Source organism: Tarenaya hassleriana, unplaced genomic scaffold (genome assembly GCF_000463585.1).
Source record: "Tarenaya hassleriana unplaced genomic scaffold, ASM46358v1 Cleome20, whole genome shotgun sequence".
Taxonomy (NCBI): Eukaryota; Viridiplantae; Streptophyta; class Magnoliopsida; order Brassicales; family Cleomaceae; genus Tarenaya; species Tarenaya hassleriana.
This window is the reverse complement of record NW_010965373.1, coordinates 322,719-346,849: the sequence shown is the minus strand read 5'-3', so window position 1 is coordinate 346,849 and position 24,131 is coordinate 322,719. Positions and strand designations below refer to the sequence as shown.

Genomic DNA, 24,131 nt, shown 5'->3' with positions numbered 1-24,131 from the left:
CCTTTTGAATGTTTGTCAATCATATTTTATTTCCAGCAGATATATATCTATATCTATATATTTATTATCTTCGCTGAAAAAAACATTATTATAATCATCTGAATCCCCCCTCGAAAAAGAATTTTGATTCGAAACTGTATCCCCCATGGTGGTTGATGATGATGATGATGTCATCAGATCGGACAAGATACCCCTTTTTGTCTGGATATACATATATGTATATACATCTACAGAGGGAACTCCTTCTGCAAGAGATCGAGATTCCTCGACTCGCAAGCTTGCAGCATGTCTTGTCTCGACGCACAACTGCGGAAGCAGGCAGCAGTATAAACGTGTTATTGATACGTTTTCTCTCTCTCAATCAAGAACGCAGCCACCAAAGACAACAAACTAAGGAAAATTCTCGACAGAAACTGATGCGTTTACCTTAAAGAGATCTTCAAGTATTGCCATGCATTGTCGGCTTTTGGGTTCATTGCAAGCGCACGAACGTAGTATGGGATTGATTCTTTGTACATTCCCTGGAAGATATATGAATCATTGGGTTTCAGTCTTGATATATTCTCCTGAATACAACAAATAATCCATCAAGAAAGAAAAAAAGAAAGAAACCGACCTGGTTGGCGTAACTGATCCCCATGTTTGCCCAAGCCCGAACATAATTCGGCTTCAAATCTAGAGCCTGCGGGTGTCATTATTCAATAGATATTGCCTTAGAAACTACAACGTTGAATCTATTATATGCATCCGACTCTATATGATTCTATACCTTATGGAAAGTATGTCGTGTATGGGTGAAGGATAACATGAAAAAATTCATGAACACAAAAAAAAAAGATGTAATAAGCGTCGAGAATGAGATTACCCGTTGATAAGCCAATATGGCATCAGCACTCTGAACACTGTTGGCTTGAGTGGCCCCGAGCTTATTCCACAGCGAATAATCGTTTGGTTTTAGTTTAAGCGCAGTCTGGAAGGAGCCAATAGCCTTATCATACTCTCTCGACAAATTGTAGAGGACACCCAGTACTATATGCACATCTGCATCCTCAGGAGCCATCTGAGAAGCTTCGTCAAATAATCTGGCAATCTAGCAGTCCATCAACCCACAGATAGATTTTATTAGCATCTTATATTTGGCCAAGAAAGAATTTTAAAAAAAAAAAACTATGAAAGCCTATTGAATTTTAGATTTCTTAGATTCAAAAGAGGTCATGGTAAAGTATGTACCCCTTTGAGGTATATTGAAGCAAAGGAGCCAAAAGAAAAAGGACTTACATCGGCATGGTATAAAGAATCTGCGAGCTCTGGGGGTGCAATGGCCCCGTATTTGGGGTGATTCCGTAGCCATCCATATAAAAATTTCAAAGCAGCTGCCTGCTCCAACTCTGTAGATACAAAGAGACAAGAATTTAATACCACAAGACACATTTTCAATCATAGTCGCAAAAAGATGGGTATTCAAACTAGGACGATGGCATTTTGTGGAAAATTATTGTTCACAACAGTTACTGACCGTTTGTATGGCTCACACCAAGTGCAAGAAGCACCTCCAGGTTTGTGGAATCCGCCTCATGTGCACGCATCATCGCTGCTATAGCCTACGTAGGTATTGATCGAGATTTTAGAACTGGAAAGCCTTTCTTAATCAGATATAGCTAGTTGCTCTCATCTATGTAATAAACCTCTCTCACCTGTTGATCATCATCATTCTCTGCGTGTGTGATTCCAAGTAGTCTCCAGCCTTCAGCATTCTCAGGGTTTTTCATAACCTCGGCCTCCAGTGCGAGTACTGCTTCACTCAGAAGCCCTTTCCGGAACAATTCCTGCCCTTCTTTCAGTGGATCTGGATGACCCACATAAGGGTTCATATCAGAAAAGACGTAGACACCACTGGAAGACTGCTGCTTGCTAATGTTTCGCTCATTTAGAAACCTACATAGGACATGATTAGGTAAGGCTTAGAGAATCCTGAGCATTGCTGCCGATTACTTACGACATTAATGTGCAGTAAACCTTGTTCTTGATTCAGTAAATAAACACACACACAATGAATGGTAAAAACGAAATTAAAAAAAATGACTAGCAAATAGACTGCTTTCAGAACTGCAGATCTTTTCTTTGTGCCACTGGCAATCAATAAGGAAATAACAAAGAATATCCAAGAAATAATCGAGGAAGTTAATAATTCCGGCAGCAACGGCACAGAGCACATGGATTGTGAAATGACATCGAAAAAGAACCAGAAACAAGCAGAAACAAGCAGATTCCATTTTAATTATTCATATAGTAGTAGAACTAGACTAGCAGAACTGAAGAGTTAATTTATTAAAGAAGATTACAGGAATTTAGCGGACTTACTCATCATAAGCATTTGCCCATGCATCAGAAGTACTATCACCCATAGGTCCTTCAGCAAATTCGTCTACCCAGTCATCTACACGCAACTTCGAGAACTCATTAACCCATTGGTCATCAATCGGTTCTTGATGTTCCCTCTCAGTAGAAAACTCGTTGGCCCACTGTTCAGGACCATGAGAAAGCTAAAAACCACAAAATTATAAGCTAGAGGTATCAACAAACTGATGCTTCTCAAAGAAAAAAGAAAAGGGTGTTCTTAACCAACCAAATTACGTTAGAAGCTTCAAATTGTGGTACTGCAAGGCATAGTGTCATTGCCAAAATGTATACGCAAGAAGATTGAGTTCCTTTATGAAACATATTAACAGAAAAAGAAACCGTGATCCACTATAACACCTTTCTTATCACCAGAAACTTCACTTACAAAGACACAACTTCATTGAAGAAAAAGCAGTGCCGGTTAAACAATTGGACTAGTATGCTATGGGAAACCCAAAAAGTGAAGCATGATACCCAAACTTGTGTGGCCTAGTGGTAAGACAACATGCAAAGCATGCTCTTATCCCGGTTCAAATCCAAGCATGGAGAGGGACATTCAAGCGGACTTTTCCGGCCCTCTGAACATGTAGTTGGGCAAAAGTACTTGGGCAAAAGGCTTGGTAAACTTCCGAATTATCCAAAAAAAAAAAAAGTGGAGCATGCTCTGCTATTCTGCTATAAACATTTTACCTTTTCGTTTGCAAATTGGTCAGCCCAACTTGGAGGGCCCATGTACTGCTGTTCATATTCCGTAGCCCAATCCCCAGGTGCTGATGCTGGTTTAACCTGATTGTCATCAATAATAAGTTCACCGCGGCTCATCTTTGAAACAAACTGGAGGAATTTTGAATTCTGCATGCACCAAACATTTTGTCAAAATCTTCACATAAGCCTTGAGAAGACAGCTCTGCACAGACTTTAAGAGAGAACAGACAATGTTTACAAAGACCTTCATTGATATCTCATGACCAACAATTTTCTCTGATCATTTACACAGGTTAGGCACCAATTTGACAAGCGAAAGCATGAAACGCTAAAAAGCACAATTTTGGCCCCGTCATAACTTAAATGATCTAAAACCCCTACATCTACAGTATAAACCAGTACATCAACCTTAATTACAGAACAGTTTTCCACAATGGCGATAGAAACCACAACATTGTAAAAAATGGATATCACTATTAACAGGAATGTTAACAATAAAGAAGTTCCAGAGAAATTTACTCAGAAAGCACAACCACATGTATACATAATAGTGGTAAATTATAACCACCTGAAATTTCGGATCCTCGTTCCGGGAAAGTGTTTGGGCAAGTTGACGAGTCTGCTCCATTGCTGCTAAGTTTGGCATATTCATCCCTCTCATTTGGTCTGACATTAACTGAGACTGGTCCATAAAAAAAATCAAGAACAATAACAGAGAAAATTGAGTACATCAATTTCATAAAAAGTACAGGACTATGTATTGGTGAACTAAGGTGTTGAAAAATCAGAAACATCATTAATCACACAACAGTATTTACCAATATATGGCAAATTTAAACTATCTTCTACATAACATTGCAAACTTAAATAGTTGCATAAAACAATCAGCACAAAATCCAAATTATCTTTCATAATCATACCACAATAAAGATCAGGCCTTTGCTTAGCTAATATTCAATGCCAAAAGTTAAATCCCCATATGTAAATGTAACATTCATTGAAAGCAGGACAAGTTCAATTTCTATGTTGGACAATCAAACAGAAGTTTCCAAACAATTGAAGAAATAAACTTCCAACACATGAACGGGCATGCTAACTCTGACAAAAGGAAAAAATTGAAAGCTTACCTGCTCAAACTCAGAGACCCATCCATTCATACCATGTTGTTGTTCGAAAGACTTAACCCATGCATCAGGACCACCATGATCCATTCCATGCTGGTTAAACTCGGTAACCCAACCATCAGCCGGATGGGGACCAGGTCTCATGACACCTTGAGACTCATTCCAATAATCTTCCATTTCCCGGAACCTCCCAGGAATATGTCCCCTAGCTTGCATGTCATTGTCGATATCAAGAGACGATAACAATGCATTTACCTAGAAAGCAACAGCCAACACTTTATTCAGTAGGCAATCAGGAGAGGAGAGATGCAAGAGGAAAGTCATAAACAAGAGAAGCAAAAGGAGGACAATCACACTAGACACGGTTGACGCCAAAAATATAAAGCAAGTAAAAGTAATGCTAACAAAATAAAAATAAACAGCAAACCTGAGCATTGATAAAGTCCTCGCTCTTATCAGCGAAAATATGCCGGGCCATTATGCTGCTACGATCACGTATACATTGCTTGTCACTTGCTGACAATCCCAGCATTGGAAGAGGTGCTGGGCGAAAGGGAATACCACCGCGGCTGCTTTCAACAAATGAATGCAGAAAGCTTGACAAGACTCTTTGTGGAGGTCCTGCAACAAGTAAGCACAGAACAAATCAAGCAAGCACAAGGATATTCTCTTCTATATTCTGTGCTTGGAAGGTGAACAACTTCACTTTGCAGTTATAATGAAGACAGGTGATTGACAATAGGTCCATAATTTTCTTTGTCAAATAATATCTTCCTCTGTTTCGCGACGAAAGATTAATGGGTGAAACAAAATGCTAATATTAACAGACTCTACCAACGTATTCAACATCATAACCCCAGTACCTAGACTCATTTAGGTCCCATGTTGTAATGCTAAAAAATAAGAATGCTTACTGGGTATGTATCACAATAAACAAAGACAGGAATAGAAAACGAGTAACAAATCAAATAAAAAAAAACCTTCAAATGTGGGCTGAACTGGACGCTCATAGAGAGATGACACAGGAGGCATAGGTCCACCATGCTGTACCTCATCCCAAGCAGCGGCCAGACCATTCTGATCCACGGAACGGAAGCCACGGAAGAACTCCGACCCCTGATAAAAGATCGAAAAACTCACGAGTCAATATGAAGGCCATATAACAAAAGCCGAAACTAGACCGACGGATGAGATTTTGGAATAAAAGGCTGAACAATGAAAACCTGAGCGCCGGGTTGCAGAATCGGCTGATCTAACTCAGACCCAGGAAGCGCTCTCAGCTGTTCGTTTTCGGAATAAAATTGTGGCCCAGAACCTGATGGGGTTGCAGTCGGTATCTCCTTAAGCCGCTCCTGTTCATCAAATAAGCTAGTGTCTCAGCCTTCCAGATGATAAACACTAAAATCTCAGGCCAAATTACAAGAATTCAAAAACAAAAACAAATCAGTACGAACCAATTTCAACCGAAAGCATCCAAATTTCCAGCAAAATTACGCAAAAATCACGTAAAATTGAGTTGAAGAACAGAATACTGCAGTACGTAAATTAAAACAGACAAAACCCAAATTACAGGTGCTCTGAAGAAAAACTGCATCTGAGAAACAAGAAATCCCAAAACCGACGTACAGAAAACGGGGACTAGTTCGAATCGGAGTCCAATCAAGAAGCAAACCTGAGTTTTGGAAGAAGAACCGAGTAGGGCGTTGGTGAGAGCACCGAGAGGGTTAGAGGAAGAAGAGGAACCGGGAACGGAGCAGGCGGCTCCGCCGGTGACAAGGTCCCTCATCGCCATCTCCAACGCCGACGCAGCCGCAATAACCGCCTATGTTGCTTTATCGTCTCCTCCGCCTCTCTTTCTTCCCCCTTTTGTTTCGCGAAAAAAACTCAGAAATTGTTATGAATGAAAAATTCAATATTATTATAAAAATATATACAGTCCACACGCACTTTTAGGCACACGATAAACTTATTTTAAAAAGAATTAATATTCAGACTTTGCAAAACATAAAAACGACCGTCACTTTAATTATTATCCGTTAGAAGGGAAATGTTCACGCCAAAAAAAAAACAAATAATCTGATGTATCATTCTAATATGTTTTTTTATATATTTTTATATATATTTATCTTATTAATGTATAAATAAAAAAAATAAAAAAATTCTCGGAGCATCAATATCTTAGTAAAATCGAATAGAGATGCATGTTTTCGTTAGATTAATATATAATATGTGGAGAGAAAACAAAAAGACAACTAAATATATCCAGTAGATTAAATTTCTATAAAAAAAAATAAAAAAATATATATATAAAACGAGTTGGGCCCAACGGAATGGGCTCAAGCCCATTTTTGTGGACCCTACACACATATAATATATATATATATAGGTGAGAAATAAATAAGATTAAAGATTTTTTAATAACAAACATCAGAAAATTGATTCCCTATGAACAAACCCATACCTTTATGGAAAAAAAAAATAAGAGAAAAGAAAAGAAAAAGAAAAAAAAAGCTCCATCAAATTTGAGGCAACCTGCTCATGAACTGCCGGTAAATAGATGAACTTCCGGACAAGCCAACAAGCCCTGTATCCGACACAGGTTCCACTTTCGGATCCGTACTTCTCGTCGGCAACATCATCAGCCCTGGTTCGCCAACCGCCTGCTGCGATGTCCCCGCCATGTACGGATGAACCGGAAAACTCGGCATTGCAAGATTGTGCAGTCCGGTCTGCCCTAAACAAGCGAACGAGAACCCTCCTGGAGGAGGCGGTCCGAGCCGTGGCTGGAAGCTGAAAGGACGGACGAATGTAGGGTTACTCGTGACGGGCCTCTCGAACCTGCTGCGTGGCTCGGGTTGGTGAACTTGCGTCTGAGCCGATGAGCCACCTGAACCGCCATGGTTGCTGCTGTTGCGAGCCATGGGGACGTCATGGTTGTGTTTGCCATCGTATGATGTAATGACCGACTTGAAATCATGAGAAGCTCTCTCCACGTGCTTCCTCACCAAACATCCAGGACCTGTGCATTTGTAGTAACTCCTGCAATTCATCGTTTCATTTTTTACATTCTCGGATTATCTTGATTTGATTTCTTGGGTGTTAAGTTATACAATCAGATCATCGAGTTCTTGATCGAAAAACCTCGGATTAGGGTTTCCCTTGACGACTTTCTGACCGTACTTGCGCCATCGATATCCATCGTCGAGGATGTCGACATCGCTCGTTGTCTGAACCACGACTCGCGGCTCACGGATAGCTCGTGTTGCTCCACTCATCTCTTCTGCGTAAGCTTCTTCGAGTTTCCTGCCATCAAAACCTCTCACCGTTATCAATCTTTGAGGCGTTTTAATGGAAGATTCCATCGTCATTTTCTCTTTCTCCCTTACCGTCTCTTCGGCTCAGTTTCATCTCCTTCACTTCCATGCATCACATGATCATCATCCTCATCTTCATCATTAGCACCATCATCATCATCGTCATCATCATCATACCGATGGGTCCCGCCATGAACCTGCATTTGCCCGGACTCGAATCCCGTGGTGGAATCCGGTGATGTCTCCTCACCATTCTCATTATTAGTTCCAGCTTGTTGTGCAACCAGCCATGGAGAATCATCTCTGCCCATACTGCTCTGCTGCTGTTCAGATTGTTCAGTTCCATCAATCTGCAAGTCAAGAAGGCTCGTGCCCGATGATCCGATGGCTGCTGCCCGTCGGTTAGGAGGAGGTTTCGGGTGATTATGAGCTCCTTTGTATATTATTTCCGTAACGTGACCTTCACGGGACCGTTCAACCTTCTTCGTGACCAGACAATTCGGGTGAGTACATTTGTAATAACTCCTTGGATACTCACTCCCTTTAACCAGTTTCTGCCCATACTTCCTCCAGTTGTATCCATCCTCGGCCGGTGCACCACCAGCCACCACCAAGTCTCCTCCTTTCCGTCTTTGCTCCTCGTCTTGAGCATCATCAAGTGTCCTTACCTCACCTGGGTCAACGTCTTTCCCACTGTTATGAATCTCGGCTGATGTTCCAGGAAATTTGCCATGGAGATTTACAGTTTCTACGTCCTGAGAACCGAGCTCGACACCTTCCACGGTCTGAGAGTTGTTGCAGTTACCGTAATTGATCGAAATCTCTGTACTGGGGAAGGATTGCTGGGAAACATGACAGACCTGCATAGATATTCAATGCAAGACAAAGAATTTATCAGATGTTTATGCGGTCAAAACTGATATCAGAAACATATGTTTAAGGATGCTCGAACTTACACTGGCTGTATTGCCCGGGATGATAGAGGACGAAGATCTTGAAACGGGGTGGAATGTGAATGATGCGTCGATATCATCAAACAACTCGTCTTTAGTTTTATCAGAAGGATCAGACGGCGACATATAGCTGCTACCACCCGGGAAAAACGAAAACTTTCCCGTCGTTGGAGATGTCGGGGCCTGCAGTTGAAAGCCATGAAGGAACACTGCAGAAATCACATCCAAACTCTTTGCACAATCATCAAAAACATCTTACACTATCCATCAATCCATACAACTTACCAAGGGGTTGGAAAGGAAAACAGGGGATTCTAACAGGGTTGCAGGGCTAAGGCCAGGAGAAGAGATTGTCAAGCAGGGAGATGGAATATTGTCGGTGTTCAACTTCGGAGCGTTAAACCCGCCAGCTCTGGAAGCAATCCTTTCACCAAGACCCGGTTTCTCTTCGCCGAATGGAAGATTATTAGATTGCAGACAATCCTCCTTCACATAGCCATGATTCAGAGAAAGCTCTATCTCCAGGACAGGCTTGGAATTCTCCTCCTGTCCTGACATGGCTGTGAAGATGGCTCTAGGGTTAGGGCTAGAGGGCAGCCATTCATCCATCACAGCAACATTATCATCAAAACCAGTCATATGACACAAACCCCAAGAATCAGCCTCAAAGCCTGCTCAATCTGTGATTTTGCATACAGCTGAAACTCATGGAAGAAAACAATGAAAGAATTCAGAAACATGTACAAACAAAGAAGAATCCTTGGAATCTATGGAAAAGCTCAGAGAAAGAAGGAAAGGAAACAAAGAATCTGATCGACCCATGAAGCTTCACAAGATCAGACATGGAAAATATGCATAAAACACAATAAATTTATGTAATAGACAACAAAGAAGATTCAAGAGAAATGTAATCTACGATCCAGATTATGTGTTGTCTCGGTACTGAAACTTTCCAGATTAGAACTCTTCAGAGAAACCATTAGACAACGTGATATTACGGTAACTGAGAGATTTAGCTTAAACCAGAAGGTAAGTAAAACCAGAGGGTGATTCAGAATGATGAACCATCCATCACGTGACTGATTGAACACGACCCGACACCGCCGCCGTAACCATCAGTCCGACCTGATCCGGCCCGGAGAAAAACCCGACCTCGATCGGATTCTCCCTAATTCAGTAGAAGAGAGAGATTTGAAACAACGGGGAGAGTTCTCTTCATTTCTCTCTCTTTATCTCGCTCTCTTTCTGCCTTCTGGGTGTCACCACATGAACCCAAAGAAACAAAAAAGTAAATAAAAAAAAATTCTCTCCTTTACAATCTCTCTCTCTCTCTCTCTCTCTCGTGGAGGGGGGAAAATATAATTTTTTTTCCTTTACCAGAAAACGAAATGATGATGTTTGTTGACAAAAACTACAGAGATTTCACAGCCCAGTTAGATAAAATCTTCAAGACTTTCCACCAGCCAGACACAAAGCTCCAACCTTTCCCCTCATCGTTTATACAAAAACACGATAAGATTTTTTTTTAAAAAAACGAAAATCAGTCGAAAAGGAAGAGGATTTGTGATGTGGGCGATGATCACACAAATGAATGGAATCTTGGACGATGAAAAATATATAAAGAGAGAGAGAGAGAGAGAGAGAGAGAGAGAGAGAGAGAGAGAGAAGAGAGAGAGCAATAAAGATCAGGCCATTTGATTGAGCTGTGATTGTTACTCCAAAAAAAAAAGTTGAAGAAATGATGATGACGATGATTTGCAAGCGTTTTTTTTCTCGACCCAAATCCACAAATAGGATTGTGCCACGTATACATATGATGAATTTCCCTTGCATTACAATTGATATCATTGGTTCGCCTCGATAAGTCCCATACGCCTACTCGCAGGAGATTCTCACAATTATCCGCCCATGCTAACGTACGTCCCATTTATTTTTGCATGTCGTTTGTCAATAAGAATACGTTAGGAATCGGAAATAATATGCAGATTTAGGATATCATCATATTATAACAAATATATAGTTTGCAATGATTACATTATAAATGGAACTAGTATATGATTATTTATATTAATTTTAATGATTCATTTAAAATTAATGAAATTAATGTTAATTTTAACGTGAATGTAAACTAATATCTTTATGTTCTCTAGTTTTTATCATATTATTTGTATTTTTAACAATAAGAATTTAAATCTATAAAATATTGTTTTTCCAAAAATATTAGCAGGGTTGTTACTGTTCTTTACTATAATGGTAACTTTTGTTAGAAAATTAGGGAACAGAATAATATAATGATCAAAACTATTTATAGGTTATGCAAGAAAATTATTAAAAAGGATAAAGGAAATTATCGAAAATAACTCTCACCACTCAAAATATCTATGAGCATATTTCTCTTTTTGCTATTTGTTAACTTTCTACTACTTTGTTGCTTTGCATAGAGGGACTCTCGCCAATTTGTTATCCCCACTTGTGTTGTGTTACTTTGGTTATACTTTAATCATGCCATGTTTGTATAATCCCAATGTTAAAATATATTATTTTGTGAGCCCATTTTCGCAATGAGTGAATAAAAATAAAAATAATATTTTAAATAAATAATGTATCTAACAAGAAATTTAATTAAAATTTTAAATTTCCTTGTTTTGGTTAATTTAAGAGATGGAAAATGATCATAAATTAGTTAATGATACTATCATGAGTTGCATGTTACAAGTTATTTAGAAATAAGACATAAACCAATTGGGCCTGACAGGCTTATTGGGCCCTCTCACAGGCCCATTATATGACGAGACCCTTTCGGAAGTGTACCTGCTTGCTTATTAAACACACGCATGACGATGTATGAATGTGTTGTAAGCTAGCTGCGTTGGAAGCCCTCCTCCATTGCTGAAGGCGAAACCTTGGAACTCGTCTCTCACAGGCAATTCTCCTTCCTCTTCTTCTTCATCGTTGTTTTCTTCATCCAACTATCTATCGGTGATCATCTCGGTGCCTATTATTTGATTTCGTTGGAACTCAAATCGAATCTCACGGAAAATGTTAGATAGGGTTTAGCAGTTAGGAGTGACTGCTTGGTGTTTGATCTTTTGCTCCTGGGAGGCGGGTTCTTCTGCTTTCCACAGAAAAATGTTTTGTCTCCTGGAATTTCTTAGGGTTTTTGTTGGACGAGGAAATGATCTTAAAATCTCCGAACACACGGGATTGATCTCCTCCGACGGAATCGAACAGGGATGGAATGATCATCGGATCTGGTAATAGAGAGGTTAGATTTTTACTGACTCAGGAGCTCGAGATCCATCGTTTTGCATATATCTTTTTGCAGTGAACTAGATTTTCAACCCCGGTTAAGCTATTCAGTTGATCAATTCTTGAGCCCCTCCTGTACTCCCGGGAGTTAAAGGTTGGTCGGAGAATCACCAGTTAGAGCACATGGTGTTTGTTGTACTTGGGTTGTCCAGTGCGGAAGAATAATTGAAATACCTGCTGCTGTTGTTGTGTTCTTGATTTCTGTTGGATCGGATTACACACTCGACGCTTCTAGGCCATTGGAACGTTAATGTTATTCATAAACTGATTGGGTTTCAGACGGATGTTTTCTCTCGGAGACCTTGCTTTTGCATAATTTTTGTGATTCCTTAAACCAAAACTTTATATCTGTATGTATCTGACAAAGATGCATGGTAGGCACCGTAATATTGGAAATGGCTACAGATCTGGTTCAATGGAAATAGGGATGCCAGCCTCTAGAATTTCACCAGATCGTTCAATGCGCAGTCAAGGGTATTATGGTTCAGATCAACGTGGCTTCAACCGTGGATACGGGCGTGGCCGTGCATACCCAAAATCATACCAGAATCGACCACCCCCACCTACTCCACCACTGCAACGCAAAGGTGGTGGAGATATTTTCATGGAAGCTGGTCGTTTGGCAGCAGAGTATTTGGTTTCTCAGGGTGTCCTACCATCAACAGTGCTTTCGGGTAAATGGCAGAATGATAACTTCAGGAAGCAGGCAGGAGAGATTCAGGGTTTTAGGTCACAAGAAACACAAATGGGTATGTTTTCTCCTGGTGTTAATAAAAGGATGTTTGTAGATGATTATAGCTCAACGGGGTCCAGAAGTTACATGGAGGGAAGGAGGTCCAACCGTTATGGCTCTGATTTTGGGAGGAGTGGATCATGGTCAGAGAGAAATAGGACTTCTGAAGTCAAAGCTTATGATGATTCTGAGTCTGGGCATCTTGAAGAACAGCCACTTGCTGAAGATAATGCTAGCTCGTTTCAGAGGTCAAACTCGGGTGATTTTCCAAGAAAGCATGAAGGAGCAGGTGATTCGGAGTCTGACTTAAACAAGTACAATCTTCAGGATGAGGCCCAATCTAAGACATGTTCGTCTAGTGCTGGGAAAGATATAGTGCATGGGGAAATCTCAAAAGTATCTGAAGATTCTTCTAGCTTGAGTGCTGGGTCTGGAGAGCTGAAGGGTAGAAATGGCGATGGCAGAGAGAATGAGAACCAGACAGGTTTGGAGGGCTGGTCTATCCGGCAACACGAGGCGACAGATGAAGTGTCCATCAAGAATGGGTTTGATTTGGTAACCCTCTGTAAATTCGCCAAGGTGCCTACCAGGACACGCTCTTCTTTAACTGCCAAAGGCCCAAAACATGATTTGAGTGAAAATATCAAGGGAAGCTCTTGTAATTCTGGACTTGCAGAAGAAAATCAAATCCCACGTCTATGTGAGTCTCCAGTGCAGTCATCTGGAAAAGCTGACAATCCTGAATGTGCTGGCAACGAAAATTTAAACCCCACTAACCCGGTTGGAGACATGGGACATGCTCATATGGCTGAGAAGAGTAAATGTCATAGGTCTAGTTCTTTCCCTGACAGCATTCTCATGAACAAGATTACAAACAATTCAGGATTGGAGTTGGCTGATCTACATAGATCTCATTCGATGGGAAAAGAAAGAGACGAGAAAAGGGCTGCTGAAGACTGTGATTTGGAAAAAGGAGCAAAGAGACAGAGAGAGTGGCAGCCTTCTATTGCTTCTGAAGCTAAAGCAAGTGAAATAAAAAGTGACCCAGAAGAGGAAAGAACATGCATATTTGAAGAGAAAGTAGTGGACAGTGCGATGAAGGGCATTGCTTGTGGTAGATTGGTTGATAACTCTGCACATAATCAGATTCAAGTCGGGAAATCATGTGGTGGGTATGCAGAAGAGCGGCACTTGTTTCCCGGTTCTTTTAAGATCTGTGACCTTAATCTAGAGGGGGCATCGGATGTGAAGGACAACAATGTTGGCAACCCTATGATCCTTTTTCCTGCCATTTCAGCATCGAAAAGGGAATCTCCTCAAGTAGATTTTGATCTCTCGATAAGCAGCTGTAGCAAGTCTCTTGAGCACACTCTTCGGATGAGCAATGGTAAAGAGATAGAAGTGATTGACTTGGAGAATGATTCCCCCGAAGTGACTGAGACCTGCGGTAATTCGGAGAGAAAGTATGCATCTTTCTCTTTCTAACCCCCCTCCACTGTGGACATATGCGGACACACTACTCATGTAGTTCACACTTGTGATATAGCTTAAGTCTCTAACTAAACTTGTGCAGGCTAAATGCTGCTTATGCGGGCTTTTCTCGTCAAACTCAGGCGGCTAGCGAAATCCATAATGAAATGCCAGATTACAATGAAGGGCTCATGATGGTAGAGTTCCTCGATTCCTTTGGAAACATCCCTCCAGTGAACGCAGAAATCACTGAAGTGACTGATGGCATTAGTAGTCATAGTCATATGCCAGATAACGAGACCGGCCTTCAAAACTCGGAGGTATATACTCTTTCAGAATTTCAATTCGCTCCGGTGTGCCTGTGAATGAATCCAAATGTGCATACAGTTTGAATCTGATAATTGTATGATTGTTTCAGGGAACACACGGAAGTGACCAGGCTCCTCTTCCTCAGTCTGATGATGATTCGATATTCATGTCACTTGGAGAAATACCACTGAGTAAGCTTCCTTCCTCTTTGAATTCTCTTAGCATTATTCTGTCTGATTCATTATATGTTTTGTCTCGTCATCAGCAATCATCAACCTTTTACCACATCTAAGTTGTTTCACCTAACAATACACACACACACACACGCAGAGAGAGAGAGAGAGAGAGAGAGGCATTTGAATGTAACATTCACTGTTTTGTCTTTTTTTAACTTCTACTGCCTCTGCTTGAAGATCAACTGTGAAATTCTACTGTTTCAGCTTTCTTGCAAGCCTGGGACCATCCACCGGCTCGGGGTTACGGCAAGCCTTTCTAAGTCAGAGCTTCTTTGTAACATCAGATGAGTAGATTATATATATACACGTACTCGTAGAATATATGGTCTTGTCTGTATTATATTCTGTAGCTTCTATCCCAGAATTTGGACATCTGGGTATTGCACAAAGTAGAAAATCAAACCGGTTATCCTGGTGTAAACCGGATATCCGGGTGTATCCCAGATTTGGAAATATGTTATGTACATAAAATAACTGATGGAAAGCAGCAAAACCGAAGTGAAATAACATTGGATTTAACTTCCTGAAAAAAGTCAATTGCAGAAAATCGGAAAAAAAGCAAAAAAAAAAAAGTCCAGAAAAATCTGTTGTTCATATAATATCATTGGTTGCGTGTTACGTGTAATTTGGAAATAATGAAAAAACATGAAAAACACAACCATAGAGTATTTGAATTCACATAAATCCATTGGGCCGACTCACAAGCCTAATGGGCCTATGGAAGGATCATAAAATCATTTGGGCCGATTCATAGGCCCATTATATGACGAGACCATTCCAGAGGTCTACCTACTTATGAAATGATCCGAACCGACAACTTGATGATAAGCCGCACGTATAATGACACATGTATGTATGTATGTGTATATGCTTACATAGCTAGTTGCGTTAGAAAGTAGAAACTCTCCTCCATTGTTGAAGCCGAAACCTTCGAACTCGTCTCTCACAGGCAATCCTCCTTCCTCCTCCTCTTCTTCTTCTTCTTCATCATCATCATCATTTTTTTCCTCATCCAACTATCTATCGGTGATCATCTCGGTGGCGATGATATGATTGTGTTGAAACCCAAATGAATCTCAGGGGAAATGATAGATGGGTTTTGTAGTTTCGAGTGACTGCATGGTGTTTGATATTTTGCTCCTTAGAGGCGTGTTCATCTTCTTTCCACTGAAAAAAGTTTTGATTTTTCGGTTTTAGGTACTTTGGGTTTGTTCCTAAGGGTTTATGTTGATGCGTGCCTGGTCTATGTTTAAGTAATCCATGCCCTCTTTCCCCTCTCCGGTTTCTGGTTTCAGGAATTTGTAGTAGTTTTCTTTGTTGATTGAAGTGAACCCTACATTCTTTTGCCGTTTGTTGTTTTGTTCTTGAGGAATTCCGATAGTTTCTGGCTTGATCCTTGAGAATTGGCATTATCTTTTGCAACCCTCTTCATCAATCCGTGCAATGCCAGTGATCAATGAGCGTGGTGCCATTGAAGTTTAGCCCCGTCGGTTTAATGTACTGCAATTGACAGAATGCCTGAGTTTTTGTTATTTATCTTAAGCTCTGCCATGGATTGCAGACAAGTTGATCATGTATTACTTTCAATATCCGATGTCTGTTCTTCCGCGTTTGTTGTGAATTTTCTTTGTCAATGATTTAGATCGTTGAATTTATGTCTACTCATCGAAGAACAGCGTATTAACTTGTATGAGAAGTGCTAACGTTTGATGTCTGTGGTTCCCCGTTATCCTCATGGTATTCTGAATCAAAAGGTGTAACCTTTGGGCATTTTGAGACATCAGAATGTGAGTTTGTCCATATAGGAAAAAAAAGGTCAGTATGCGAATGCTCTTATGTAGTATCCTTTTGCTATGTTCACATGTTAGAGTTTGGCAACCCTGGCACGAGTGTATCTCAATTTTTCCCGATGATATTTACAAAGAACGGATTTCCTGCCCGTAATGCTCCATCACGGCCCATTGAATCTAGGACTGTCTCGGGTTTTACCTACTTGTATGGGGTTGCCAAAGTTCCTTACTTTACTGACTCAGTGCATCTCTAATCTCTGTATGTCGGGTTTTCATGCAAATCCAATTCTTTTTCCGTTGTTCTTTCGGTTTCCTGTTGCTATTTGTATGAAACTAGCTCTAAGCCTTGTTACTGGATGCAGAAAGCATATCTCCATGGCTGCATTCGCAACAGCAGAAGCAGTTGATAACAATGCAGCCTTAATAGCTAGCGGAGACCTACGTTGTCTGCAACCCATGTTCCAAATGTATGGCCAAAGGCGTTGCTTCTCGGGACCAATACTTACCCTAAAGGTCTTCGAGGACAATGTAATTGTAAGAAGCCTCCTCGAGACAAAAGGCGAAGGCCGAGTCCTTGTCGTAGACGGAGGCGGCAGCATGAGATGTGCCCTTGTCGGGGGAAATCTCGGGCAGTTGGCTCAGAACAACGGGTGGGTCGGGATTGTAGTGAATGGATGTGTAAGGGACGTTGACGAGATCAATGGCTGCGATATCGGCGTTAGGGCATTGGGATCTAATCCATTGAAGTCATCTAAGAGGGGACATGGTGAGAAACATGTTCCTGTACACATTGGAGGAACTCTGATCAGAGATGGGGAGTGGCTTTACGCTGACAGTGATGGCATCTTGATCTCCAAGACCGAACTCTCTGTCTGATGTAGAGGGTTTCATTATTTCGTATGACATAAATGTTACCTTTGAGTTTGACGGTCGAAATCAGAACATAATTATTCAAAGTCCTGATAATAATATCTATGAGGAAGACTGCAAGTCTCCAGCCACCTTAAGGATATTTTTTTATAAGCCCTTGTAAATATGTGAATGATGGTAGTATATTTGCTTTATATTTATCAAAAAATCTTAACAAAATATGTGTACTTACATACATAATATTCATTTATATTTAACAAAGTCAAATATGATACATTAATTTATGATTAATGAAGTCAAATCTAATATCATTAATTTATATTTAATAAAGTCAAATCTATCTAGCCCGAATAAAAAATCTAAATTCCAAACCAAAACACGAATTTACCAACAAATATATTCCGGCATTTTTTATTCTGTGTTTTGACTTGCAAAAGGAGAAGTCGGGGCCTGGGGCTCACGCGCCTGAGGCGCGTGCTTCATGCCGGACAAGCTGACGTGTCATCGGTATAATATCGAAGGAAAAGTGAAGGAAAGAGGGGGAAGGTATCAAAGCGGACGAACAAGAAGAAGGAAAGTGTCAGTGAAGTTTGGTTTCTCGTCGTTGTAAATTTCGGGATGAAAGTGGACTGATTGGTGTTCATCATCGTCGTCGGAATCCTTAGATCGGAATATTATCCTGATTGCTAGTTTTTGACCGGAATCCACTTCTCTCCTGGAAATTCTTAGGGTTTTTGTTGGCTTTGACGAGGAAATTAAGTGAAGATCGCCGAACAGGCGAGGTTAATTTCCTGCGAAGGAATCGCACAGGGATGTACTGATAATCGGATTTGGTAATAGAGAGGTTAGGTTTTTACTCAGTCAGGAACTTGAGATCCATCGTTTTGCATATACTTTTTGCAGTAAACTAGATTTTCAGCCCCGTTGTTCAGTGATTTGGCTGATTAATATTTAAGGCCCTCTGCTTCTACGGGGAGCTAAAGACTGGTCCGAGAATCACCAGTTAGAGCACATGGTGTTTTACTCAGGTTGTTCAGTGAGGAAGCAAAATTGAAGTGGCTGCTGCTGCTGCTGTTGTTGTGTTCTTGATTTCTGTCGGATTACAGACTCGAGCCTTCTAGGTCACAGGAACGTTAAAGTTATTTGTAAACTGATTGGGTTTCAGACAATGTTTTCACTTGGCGACCTTGCTTTTGCATAACTTTTGTGATTCCTTAAACCGGAGCCTTGGATTTTTATATTAATCTGAGGACAAAGATGCATGCTAGGCACCGTGATATTGGAAATGGCTACAGATCTAGTTCAATGGAAATGGGAATGTCAGCCTCTGGAATTTCGCCAGATCGTTCAATGCGCAGTCATGGATTTTATGGTTCAGGTCATCGTGGCTTCAACCGTGGATACGGGCGTGGCCGTGCATACCCAAAGTCATACCAGAATCGACCGCCTCCACCTACTCCACCGCTGCAATGCAAAAGTGGTGGTGATATTTTCATGGAAGCTGGTCGTCTGGCGGCAGAGTATTTGGTTTCTCAGGATGTCCTACCACCAACCGTGCTTTCTGGTAAATGGCAGAAAGATAATTTCAGGAAGCAGGCAGGAGAGATTCAGGGTTTTAGGTCACAAGAAACACGAATGGGTATGTTTACCCCTGGTATAGATAAAAGGAGGTTTGTAGATGATTATAGCTCAACGGGGTCCAGAAGTTACATGAAGGGAAGGAGGTCCAACCGTTATGGCTCTGATTATGGGAGGAGTGGATCATGGTCAGAGAGAAATAGGACTTCTGAAGTCGAAGCTTATGATGATTCTGTGTCTGGGCATCGTGAAGAACAGCCACTTGCTGAAGATAATGCTAGCTCGTTTCAGAGGTCAAACTCGGGTGATTTTCCAAGAAAGCGTGGAGGAGCAGGTGATTCGGAGTCTGAGTTGGACAAGTACAATCTTCAGGATGAGGCCCAATCTAAGACGTGTTCTTCTAGTGCTGGGAAAGATATAGTGCATGATGGGGAAATCTCAAAAGTATCTGAAGGTTCCTCTAGCTTGAGTGTTGGGTCTGGAGAGGTGAAGGGTAGAAATGGCGATGGCAGAGAGAATGAAGACCGGGCAGGTGTGGATGGCTGGTCTATCCAGCAACACGAGGCGGTAGATGAAGGGTCCATCAAGAGTGGGTTTGATTTGGTAACCCTCTGTAAATTTGCCAAGGTGCCTACCAGGACACGCTCTTCTTTAACTGCTAAAGGCCCAAAACATGATTTGAGTGAAAATATCAAGGGAAGCTCTTGTAATTCTGTACTTGCAGAAGAAAATCATATCCCACGTCTATGCGAGTCTCCAGTGCATTCATCTGGAAAAGCTGACAATGCTGGCGACGAAAATTTTAACCCCACTAACCCGGTTGGAGACTTGGGACATGCTCATATGGCTGAGAAGAGTAAATGTCATAGGTCTAGTTCTTTCCCTGACAGCATTCTCAGGGACAAGATTGCAAAGAATTCAGGACTGGAGTTGGCTGATCTGCATAGATCTCATTCGATGGGGAAAGAAAGAGACGAGAAAAGGGCTGCTGAAGACTGTGAGATGGAAGGAGGAGCAAAGAGACAGAGAGAGTGGCTGCCGTCCCTTTCTTCTGAAGCTAAAGCAAGTGAAATAAAAAGGGACCCAGAAGAGGAAAGAGCACGTGTATTTGAAGAGAAAGTGTTGGACAGGGCAATGAAGGGCATTGCTCATGATGAGTTGGTTGATAAGTCTACGCATAATCAGATTCAAGTCGGGAAATCATGTGGTGGGTATGGAGAAGAGCAGGAGTTGTTTCCCAGTTCATTTAAGATCTGTGATCTTAATCTTGAGGGGACATTGGATGCGAAGGACAACAAACTTGGCAACCCTCTGATCCTTTTTCCTGCCATTTCAGCACCGAAAAGGGAATCTTCTCAAATCGAGTTTGATCGCTCGATAAGCAGTTCTAGCAAGTCTGTTGAGCACACTACTCGGATGAGCAATGGTAAAGAGATAGAAGTGATCGACTTGGAGAATGATTCCCCTGAAGTGACCGATGCCTGTGGTAATGCGGAGAGAAAGTATGCATCTCTCTCTTTCTAACCTCCTCCACTGTGGACATATTTGGATATGCTACTCTTGTAGTGGAGTCTCTAACTGAACTTGTGCAGGCTAAAGGCTGCTTGTACGGGCTTTTCTCGTCAAACTCAGGCAGCTAACGAAATCCATAATGATATGCCGGATTACAATGAAGGGCTCATGATGGTAGAGTTCCTCGATTCCTTTGGAAACATCCCTCCAATGAACACAGCAATCAATGAAGTGTCTGGAGGCATTAGTCACAGTCATATGCCGGATAACGAGGCTGGCCTTCAAAACTCGGAGGTATACTCTTTCAGAATTTCAATTCGCTCCGGTGTGCCTGTGAATGAATCCAAGTGTGCATACAGTTTGAATCTGATAATTGCATGATTGTTTCAGGGAACACTCGGAAGTGACCAGGTTCCTCTTCCTCAGTCTGATGATGATTCGATATTCATGTCACTTGGAGAAATACCACTGAGTAAGCTTCCTTCCTCTTTGAATTCTTTTAGCATTATTCTGTCTGATTCATGATATGTTTTGTCTCTTCATCAGCATTTGAGTCGATGCACACATTCACTGTTTTGTCTTTTTTCACTTAAACTGCTTGATGAGACCATCGCTGAAAATTCTATTGTTGCAGCTTTCTTGCAAGCCTGGGACCATCCACCGGCTCGGGGCTACGACAAGCCTTTCTGAGTCCGCCACAGCTTCTTCTGTGTAACATCAGATGAGTAGATTATATATATATATATATATATATATATTACATTCTGTAGCTCCTATGCCGGAATTTGGAAATCTGGGTACCAAGAAACCAAACCGGGTTATCGGGTGTAAACCCGGATTTTTAGTTACAAAAAAAGACACAATTAGGCATGTAAACCCCGTTTTAACAGTAGGCCCAACAGTAGTTTATTTCCTAAAGTACAAATATTATCTCGTCTTATAATATTTGGATAGCTGTAGTGTTTTATTATTTAAATTTCGTAATATTCCATTGGTTTATTACGATGTATACATATATATATATATATATATATATATATATATCACAATCTGGAGTCAATTGGCAAGTTATTGCTGGCCACAGCCACCAAGAGACATTTACCAGTGCCAAAATTGGGTGCAAAACCCAAACAATGATAGGAGTCGTGGGAAAGCCACGATTGCCAAGTTTGTATACAACTTTGTACATGTTCTGTAACTAACGTTATTAATACAAATCACATTCCACCAAATATACACACATATATATATATTGATTTTTTCAAATAGCCCTTCTAAAAAGTTCCATACTTTAATCTCTCCGTTTATAACTCCGGTGAGAATTGTATAAATCTTGAAGGGCGGCGCGGAGTCGTTGCAATTGGTATTATATGTTGGGTTTGAAAGTGGTGACGATGAGTTGGCAGCGTTTCATTGGCCGGTAGAGGAATGTTTTTTAGTGGTTGACCAAAAAGTCGTCAGACGCGCATTCCTCTCAACTTTTGTCGGATTCGATTTGCTCCGGCGGCATTTTGCGGCGGTCAAACCGGTCACGATATCGTCGAAGCTGCCGGAGAAGATGCCTCCGTCTCCGTCTAGCACCTACACATCCATCCCGCTTTCTCCCGCTGATGTCATCTCCCGATCCATCCACAATCTCACCGCCGCCGTCTCGCGTCGCCGTCCCTGGTCGGAATTCGCAGCTTCCGGCGAGTTCGGTCGACCAGAATCCATTACCTCCGTCTTCATCCGTGCGAGAACGAACTTTCGTTACTTCTTTGTCAACTACTCGCTCGTCGTCGGCGCGTGCGCCGCACTCGCTCTCATCGGCAGCCCCGTCGCGCTCCTCGTCGTCGGCGCGATCGTCGCCTTCTGGCTTCTTTTCCACTATTTCAGAGAAGATCCACTGATCCTCTGGGGCTTCCAGGTTGGCGATCGCATGGTGGTGGTTTTCCTAGCCCTAGCCTCTGTGTGGGCCGTCTGGTTCACGAGCTCCGCCGTGAGCTTGGCGGTGGGGGTCAGCGTCGGCTTGCTATTGTGCGCCTTTCACGCCGCTTTCAGGAAATCCGACGGACTCTTCCTCGACGAGGATGATGCCGTCGCTGGAGGCTTGATCGGGTCTGACTGTGACCACCGGTGAATTTTTTCCACTCCCCACATTTTTGTTTTCGTTGTTTGCTACGGGTGTTCGATTCTTAATTTTCTTTTTGGCTTCCCTCAAAGCTATCTGATTTTTCGAAGACAAGCTACTTCTTTGATTGCTTCTCGTCATTTTGGTGTGGATTGAGTCTGATTATTTGTTTTGTGTGTGTGTGTGTGTGTGGATGGTGGAATGTAATCAATGGGAGGTGCAAAGTTTTCTTTGGTTTGATTTTGTATTAGATGACTTTGGCTTCTTGTTGAGGCCTTCTTGTTAAAGCTTTTCTGGTTCTCGCTGTTGCTTTGCCATATGCTTCTCTATCATATGAATGACTAATTTCTAACTTTCTTCACTGATCATCTGTGTAGTACTTCAATCTGTCTTTTGCTTCATTGAACAGGTCCCGAAATCCAGATGAACTTGGTTAATCCAAGTAGAAAATAGAACATGTCCGTTGACCCAGGTAATTTATATGAGAAAAAAATCTGATTTCATTTAGTCTTTACACATACCTATCTTTGGATGTTTGTCATGGTCCTACCACATCTTCCTGGCTTATTTGTCCTTTTCAGTACTGTTTGCGATACTGAGATCTGTACCTGCTCGTTTGGTTGGTTGTCTCAATGCAATGAATATGCCATCTGGAAAATACACGGCTTAGAAGAGAATCCGATGTATTAAATGCGTTTTCTCATGAGTCATGTGCCCTTTATACTAATTAGAAGTCCGGAAGATTGTGAAAGCTTGTGGCTTGTCTGTTTGTCAATGATGATGATATTAGCACCTCTTTGTTCTTTTTTCCCTAAAATAGTGTAATGTGATGCAATATGGGTAAAGATTGAATAAAGAAAAATGGGATTAGGATCAACAAAGGAAGTGGTAATGTACAGAGAAATGAGATTGTCGTTAGCTAGTTGTAGTAACTGTTTGTTACATGACTGCTGTGTAGACAAAACTGAGGTTATCGTGGCAAATACAAGGACATCCAAACGTTCGTGATCATATCTTGCTCCTCATTCTGACCAATTTTGCAAGTGTTTCTTGTGCTGCCAAGGTGAGTGCATGGTTGTGGCCAAGCATCACCGTCCTGATACTGATGCAAGTCCTGCACAGTTCCTCTCCACTGTCAAAATGTCCACCGCGCAACAGAAGTTTCGCTCTCGTCTCGAGCAATGTGGCTTTCAACAAAGTTACGTCCTGCCACGCGGATTCATCGACCCTCCTGCTAGACTTCTTCCAACAGAGAGAGCCATGGCGCCAGTGTTGTATCTGAGACACGAACGATTTCTCCACTTCCTCTAACACATTGGTACAGACTTTCAGGAGCTCCAGTGCGGAGTTGCACCTGGAAAATGCCGTGAAAGCTGTGATTGCCAACGGGAGAGCCGTTTTCTTGATGTAAACTACCATATCAGTGGCTTTTAGCTGGACCAATGGCGGCTCTGATTTGAATCCGAAGACAAGGAATGCTGATGACCATAGATGATCGAGATTCACCAACAGATTATCAATTTTCCTCACACCTTGAACCGCTGCCTTGGGAGCCAGTACACAGTCTCCTCTCCTCACAAACGCTCGAGATATGGGATGGAACTGAATATGACAACCAGGCTGTCTGTTAGTTATCCTTGCTAGTCCTAATCTCACAAGTAAAAGGGCTGATTCCTCTTCACTTCGGTGTCCTAGACCACAACCAACGCACCAAGCAA

General features: G+C 41.6%; 7 protein-coding genes across 13 annotated transcripts in view; 4 read left to right on the top strand and 3 right to left on the bottom strand.

Moving 5' to 3' along the window:
* Positions 1–42: 42 nt before the first annotated feature.
* LOC104813473 (peroxisome biogenesis protein 5) lies at positions 43–6,123 on the bottom strand. Of its 2 annotated transcripts, none has more exons than XM_010541068.1 (15): positions 5,902–6,123; positions 5,453–5,581; positions 5,210–5,345; positions 4,657–4,850; positions 4,233–4,484; positions 3,674–3,787; positions 3,091–3,186; positions 2,362–2,543; positions 1,695–1,935; positions 1,517–1,601; positions 1,279–1,388; positions 866–1,090; positions 617–682; positions 427–521; positions 43–306 (listed from the first exon to the last, which is right to left on the bottom strand). In XM_010541068.1, the coding sequence occupies exons 1-15, from the start codon at positions 6,019–6,021 to the stop codon at positions 228–230; spliced, it is 2,124 nt and encodes a 707-aa protein (XP_010539370.1). In that variant the 5' UTR covers positions 6,022–6,123; the 3' UTR covers positions 43–227. The 2 variants fall into 2 exon arrangements, with proteins under 2 accessions (XP_010539370.1, XP_010539369.1); XM_010541067.1 differs by having other exon boundaries at positions 3,091–3,252; positions 5,902–6,122.
* A 504-nt stretch (positions 6,124–6,627) lies between these two features.
* Positions 6,628–10,162, bottom strand: LOC104813472 (probable WRKY transcription factor 2). 3 transcript variants are annotated; one of them, XM_010541065.2, is made up of 6 exons: positions 9,537–10,162; positions 8,782–9,194; positions 8,500–8,679; positions 7,616–8,403; positions 7,371–7,532; positions 6,628–7,268 (listed from the first exon to the last, which is right to left on the bottom strand). In XM_010541065.2, exons 2-6 carry the CDS (start codon positions 9,133–9,135, stop codon positions 6,746–6,748), a joined length of 2,007 nt encoding a protein of 668 aa, XP_010539367.1. In that variant the 5' UTR covers positions 9,136–9,194; positions 9,537–10,162; the 3' UTR covers positions 6,628–6,745. The 3 variants fall into 3 exon arrangements, with proteins under 3 accessions (XP_010539367.1, XP_010539366.1, XP_010539365.1); XM_010541064.2 differs by having other exon boundaries at positions 9,562–10,162; XM_010541063.2 differs by having other exon boundaries at positions 8,782–10,162.
* A 1,192-nt stretch (positions 10,163–11,354) lies between these two features.
* On the top strand, positions 11,355–15,031 carry LOC104813471 (uncharacterized protein At4g26450-like). Its single transcript, XM_010541062.2, has 4 exons — positions 11,355–14,001; positions 14,112–14,328; positions 14,427–14,508; positions 14,758–15,031. Exons 1-4 carry the CDS (start codon positions 12,158–12,160, stop codon positions 14,811–14,813), a joined length of 2,199 nt encoding a protein of 732 aa, XP_010539364.1. The 5' UTR covers positions 11,355–12,157; the 3' UTR covers positions 14,814–15,031.
* A 362-nt stretch (positions 15,032–15,393) lies between these two features.
* LOC104813469 (putative 4-hydroxy-4-methyl-2-oxoglutarate aldolase 3) lies at positions 15,394–17,355 on the top strand. Of its 3 annotated transcripts, XM_010541060.2 has the most exons (3): positions 15,477–15,502; positions 16,308–16,368; positions 16,706–17,355. In XM_010541060.2, the coding sequence occupies exon 3, from the start codon at positions 16,719–16,721 to the stop codon at positions 17,217–17,219; it is 501 nt and encodes a 166-aa protein (XP_010539362.1). In that variant the 5' UTR covers positions 15,477–15,502; positions 16,308–16,368; positions 16,706–16,718; the 3' UTR covers positions 17,220–17,355. The 3 variants fall into 3 exon arrangements, with proteins under 3 accessions (XP_010539361.1, XP_010539362.1, XP_010539363.1); XM_010541059.2 differs by lacking the exon at positions 16,308–16,368 and having other exon boundaries at positions 15,394–15,502; XM_010541061.2 differs by lacking the exons at positions 15,477–15,502; positions 16,308–16,368 and adding an exon at positions 16,375–16,602.
* Positions 17,356–17,763: 408 nt separating this feature from the next.
* LOC104813465 (uncharacterized protein At4g26450-like) lies at positions 17,764–21,273 on the top strand. Its single transcript, XM_010541055.1, has 4 exons — positions 17,764–20,293; positions 20,384–20,597; positions 20,694–20,775; positions 20,938–21,273. Exons 1-4 carry the CDS (start codon positions 18,471–18,473, stop codon positions 20,991–20,993), a joined length of 2,175 nt encoding a protein of 724 aa, XP_010539357.1. The 5' UTR covers positions 17,764–18,470; the 3' UTR covers positions 20,994–21,273.
* Positions 21,274–21,364: 91 nt separating this feature from the next.
* LOC104813466 (PRA1 family protein G2) lies at positions 21,365–23,459 on the top strand. 2 transcript variants are annotated; one of them, XM_010541057.1, is made up of 3 exons: positions 21,365–22,418; positions 22,823–22,885; positions 23,372–23,459. In XM_010541057.1, exons 1-2 carry the CDS (start codon positions 21,862–21,864, stop codon positions 22,848–22,850), a joined length of 585 nt encoding a protein of 194 aa, XP_010539359.1. In that variant the 5' UTR covers positions 21,365–21,861; the 3' UTR covers positions 22,851–22,885; positions 23,372–23,459. The 2 variants fall into 2 exon arrangements, with proteins under 2 accessions (XP_010539359.1, XP_010539358.1); XM_010541056.1 differs by lacking the exon at positions 23,372–23,459 and adding an exon at positions 22,995–23,258.
* The window catches only part of LOC104813467, a 3,216-nt gene continuing 2,345 nt past the window's right edge, over positions 23,261–24,131 (bottom strand). Inside the window, 1 exon segment of the mRNA XM_010541058.1 lies at positions 23,261–24,131. This exon segment is cut by the window's right edge and continues 12 nt beyond it. Within this exon segment, the coding sequence (XP_010539360.1) occupies positions 23,422–24,131 (710 nt within the window). The 3' untranslated portion in view covers positions 23,261–23,421.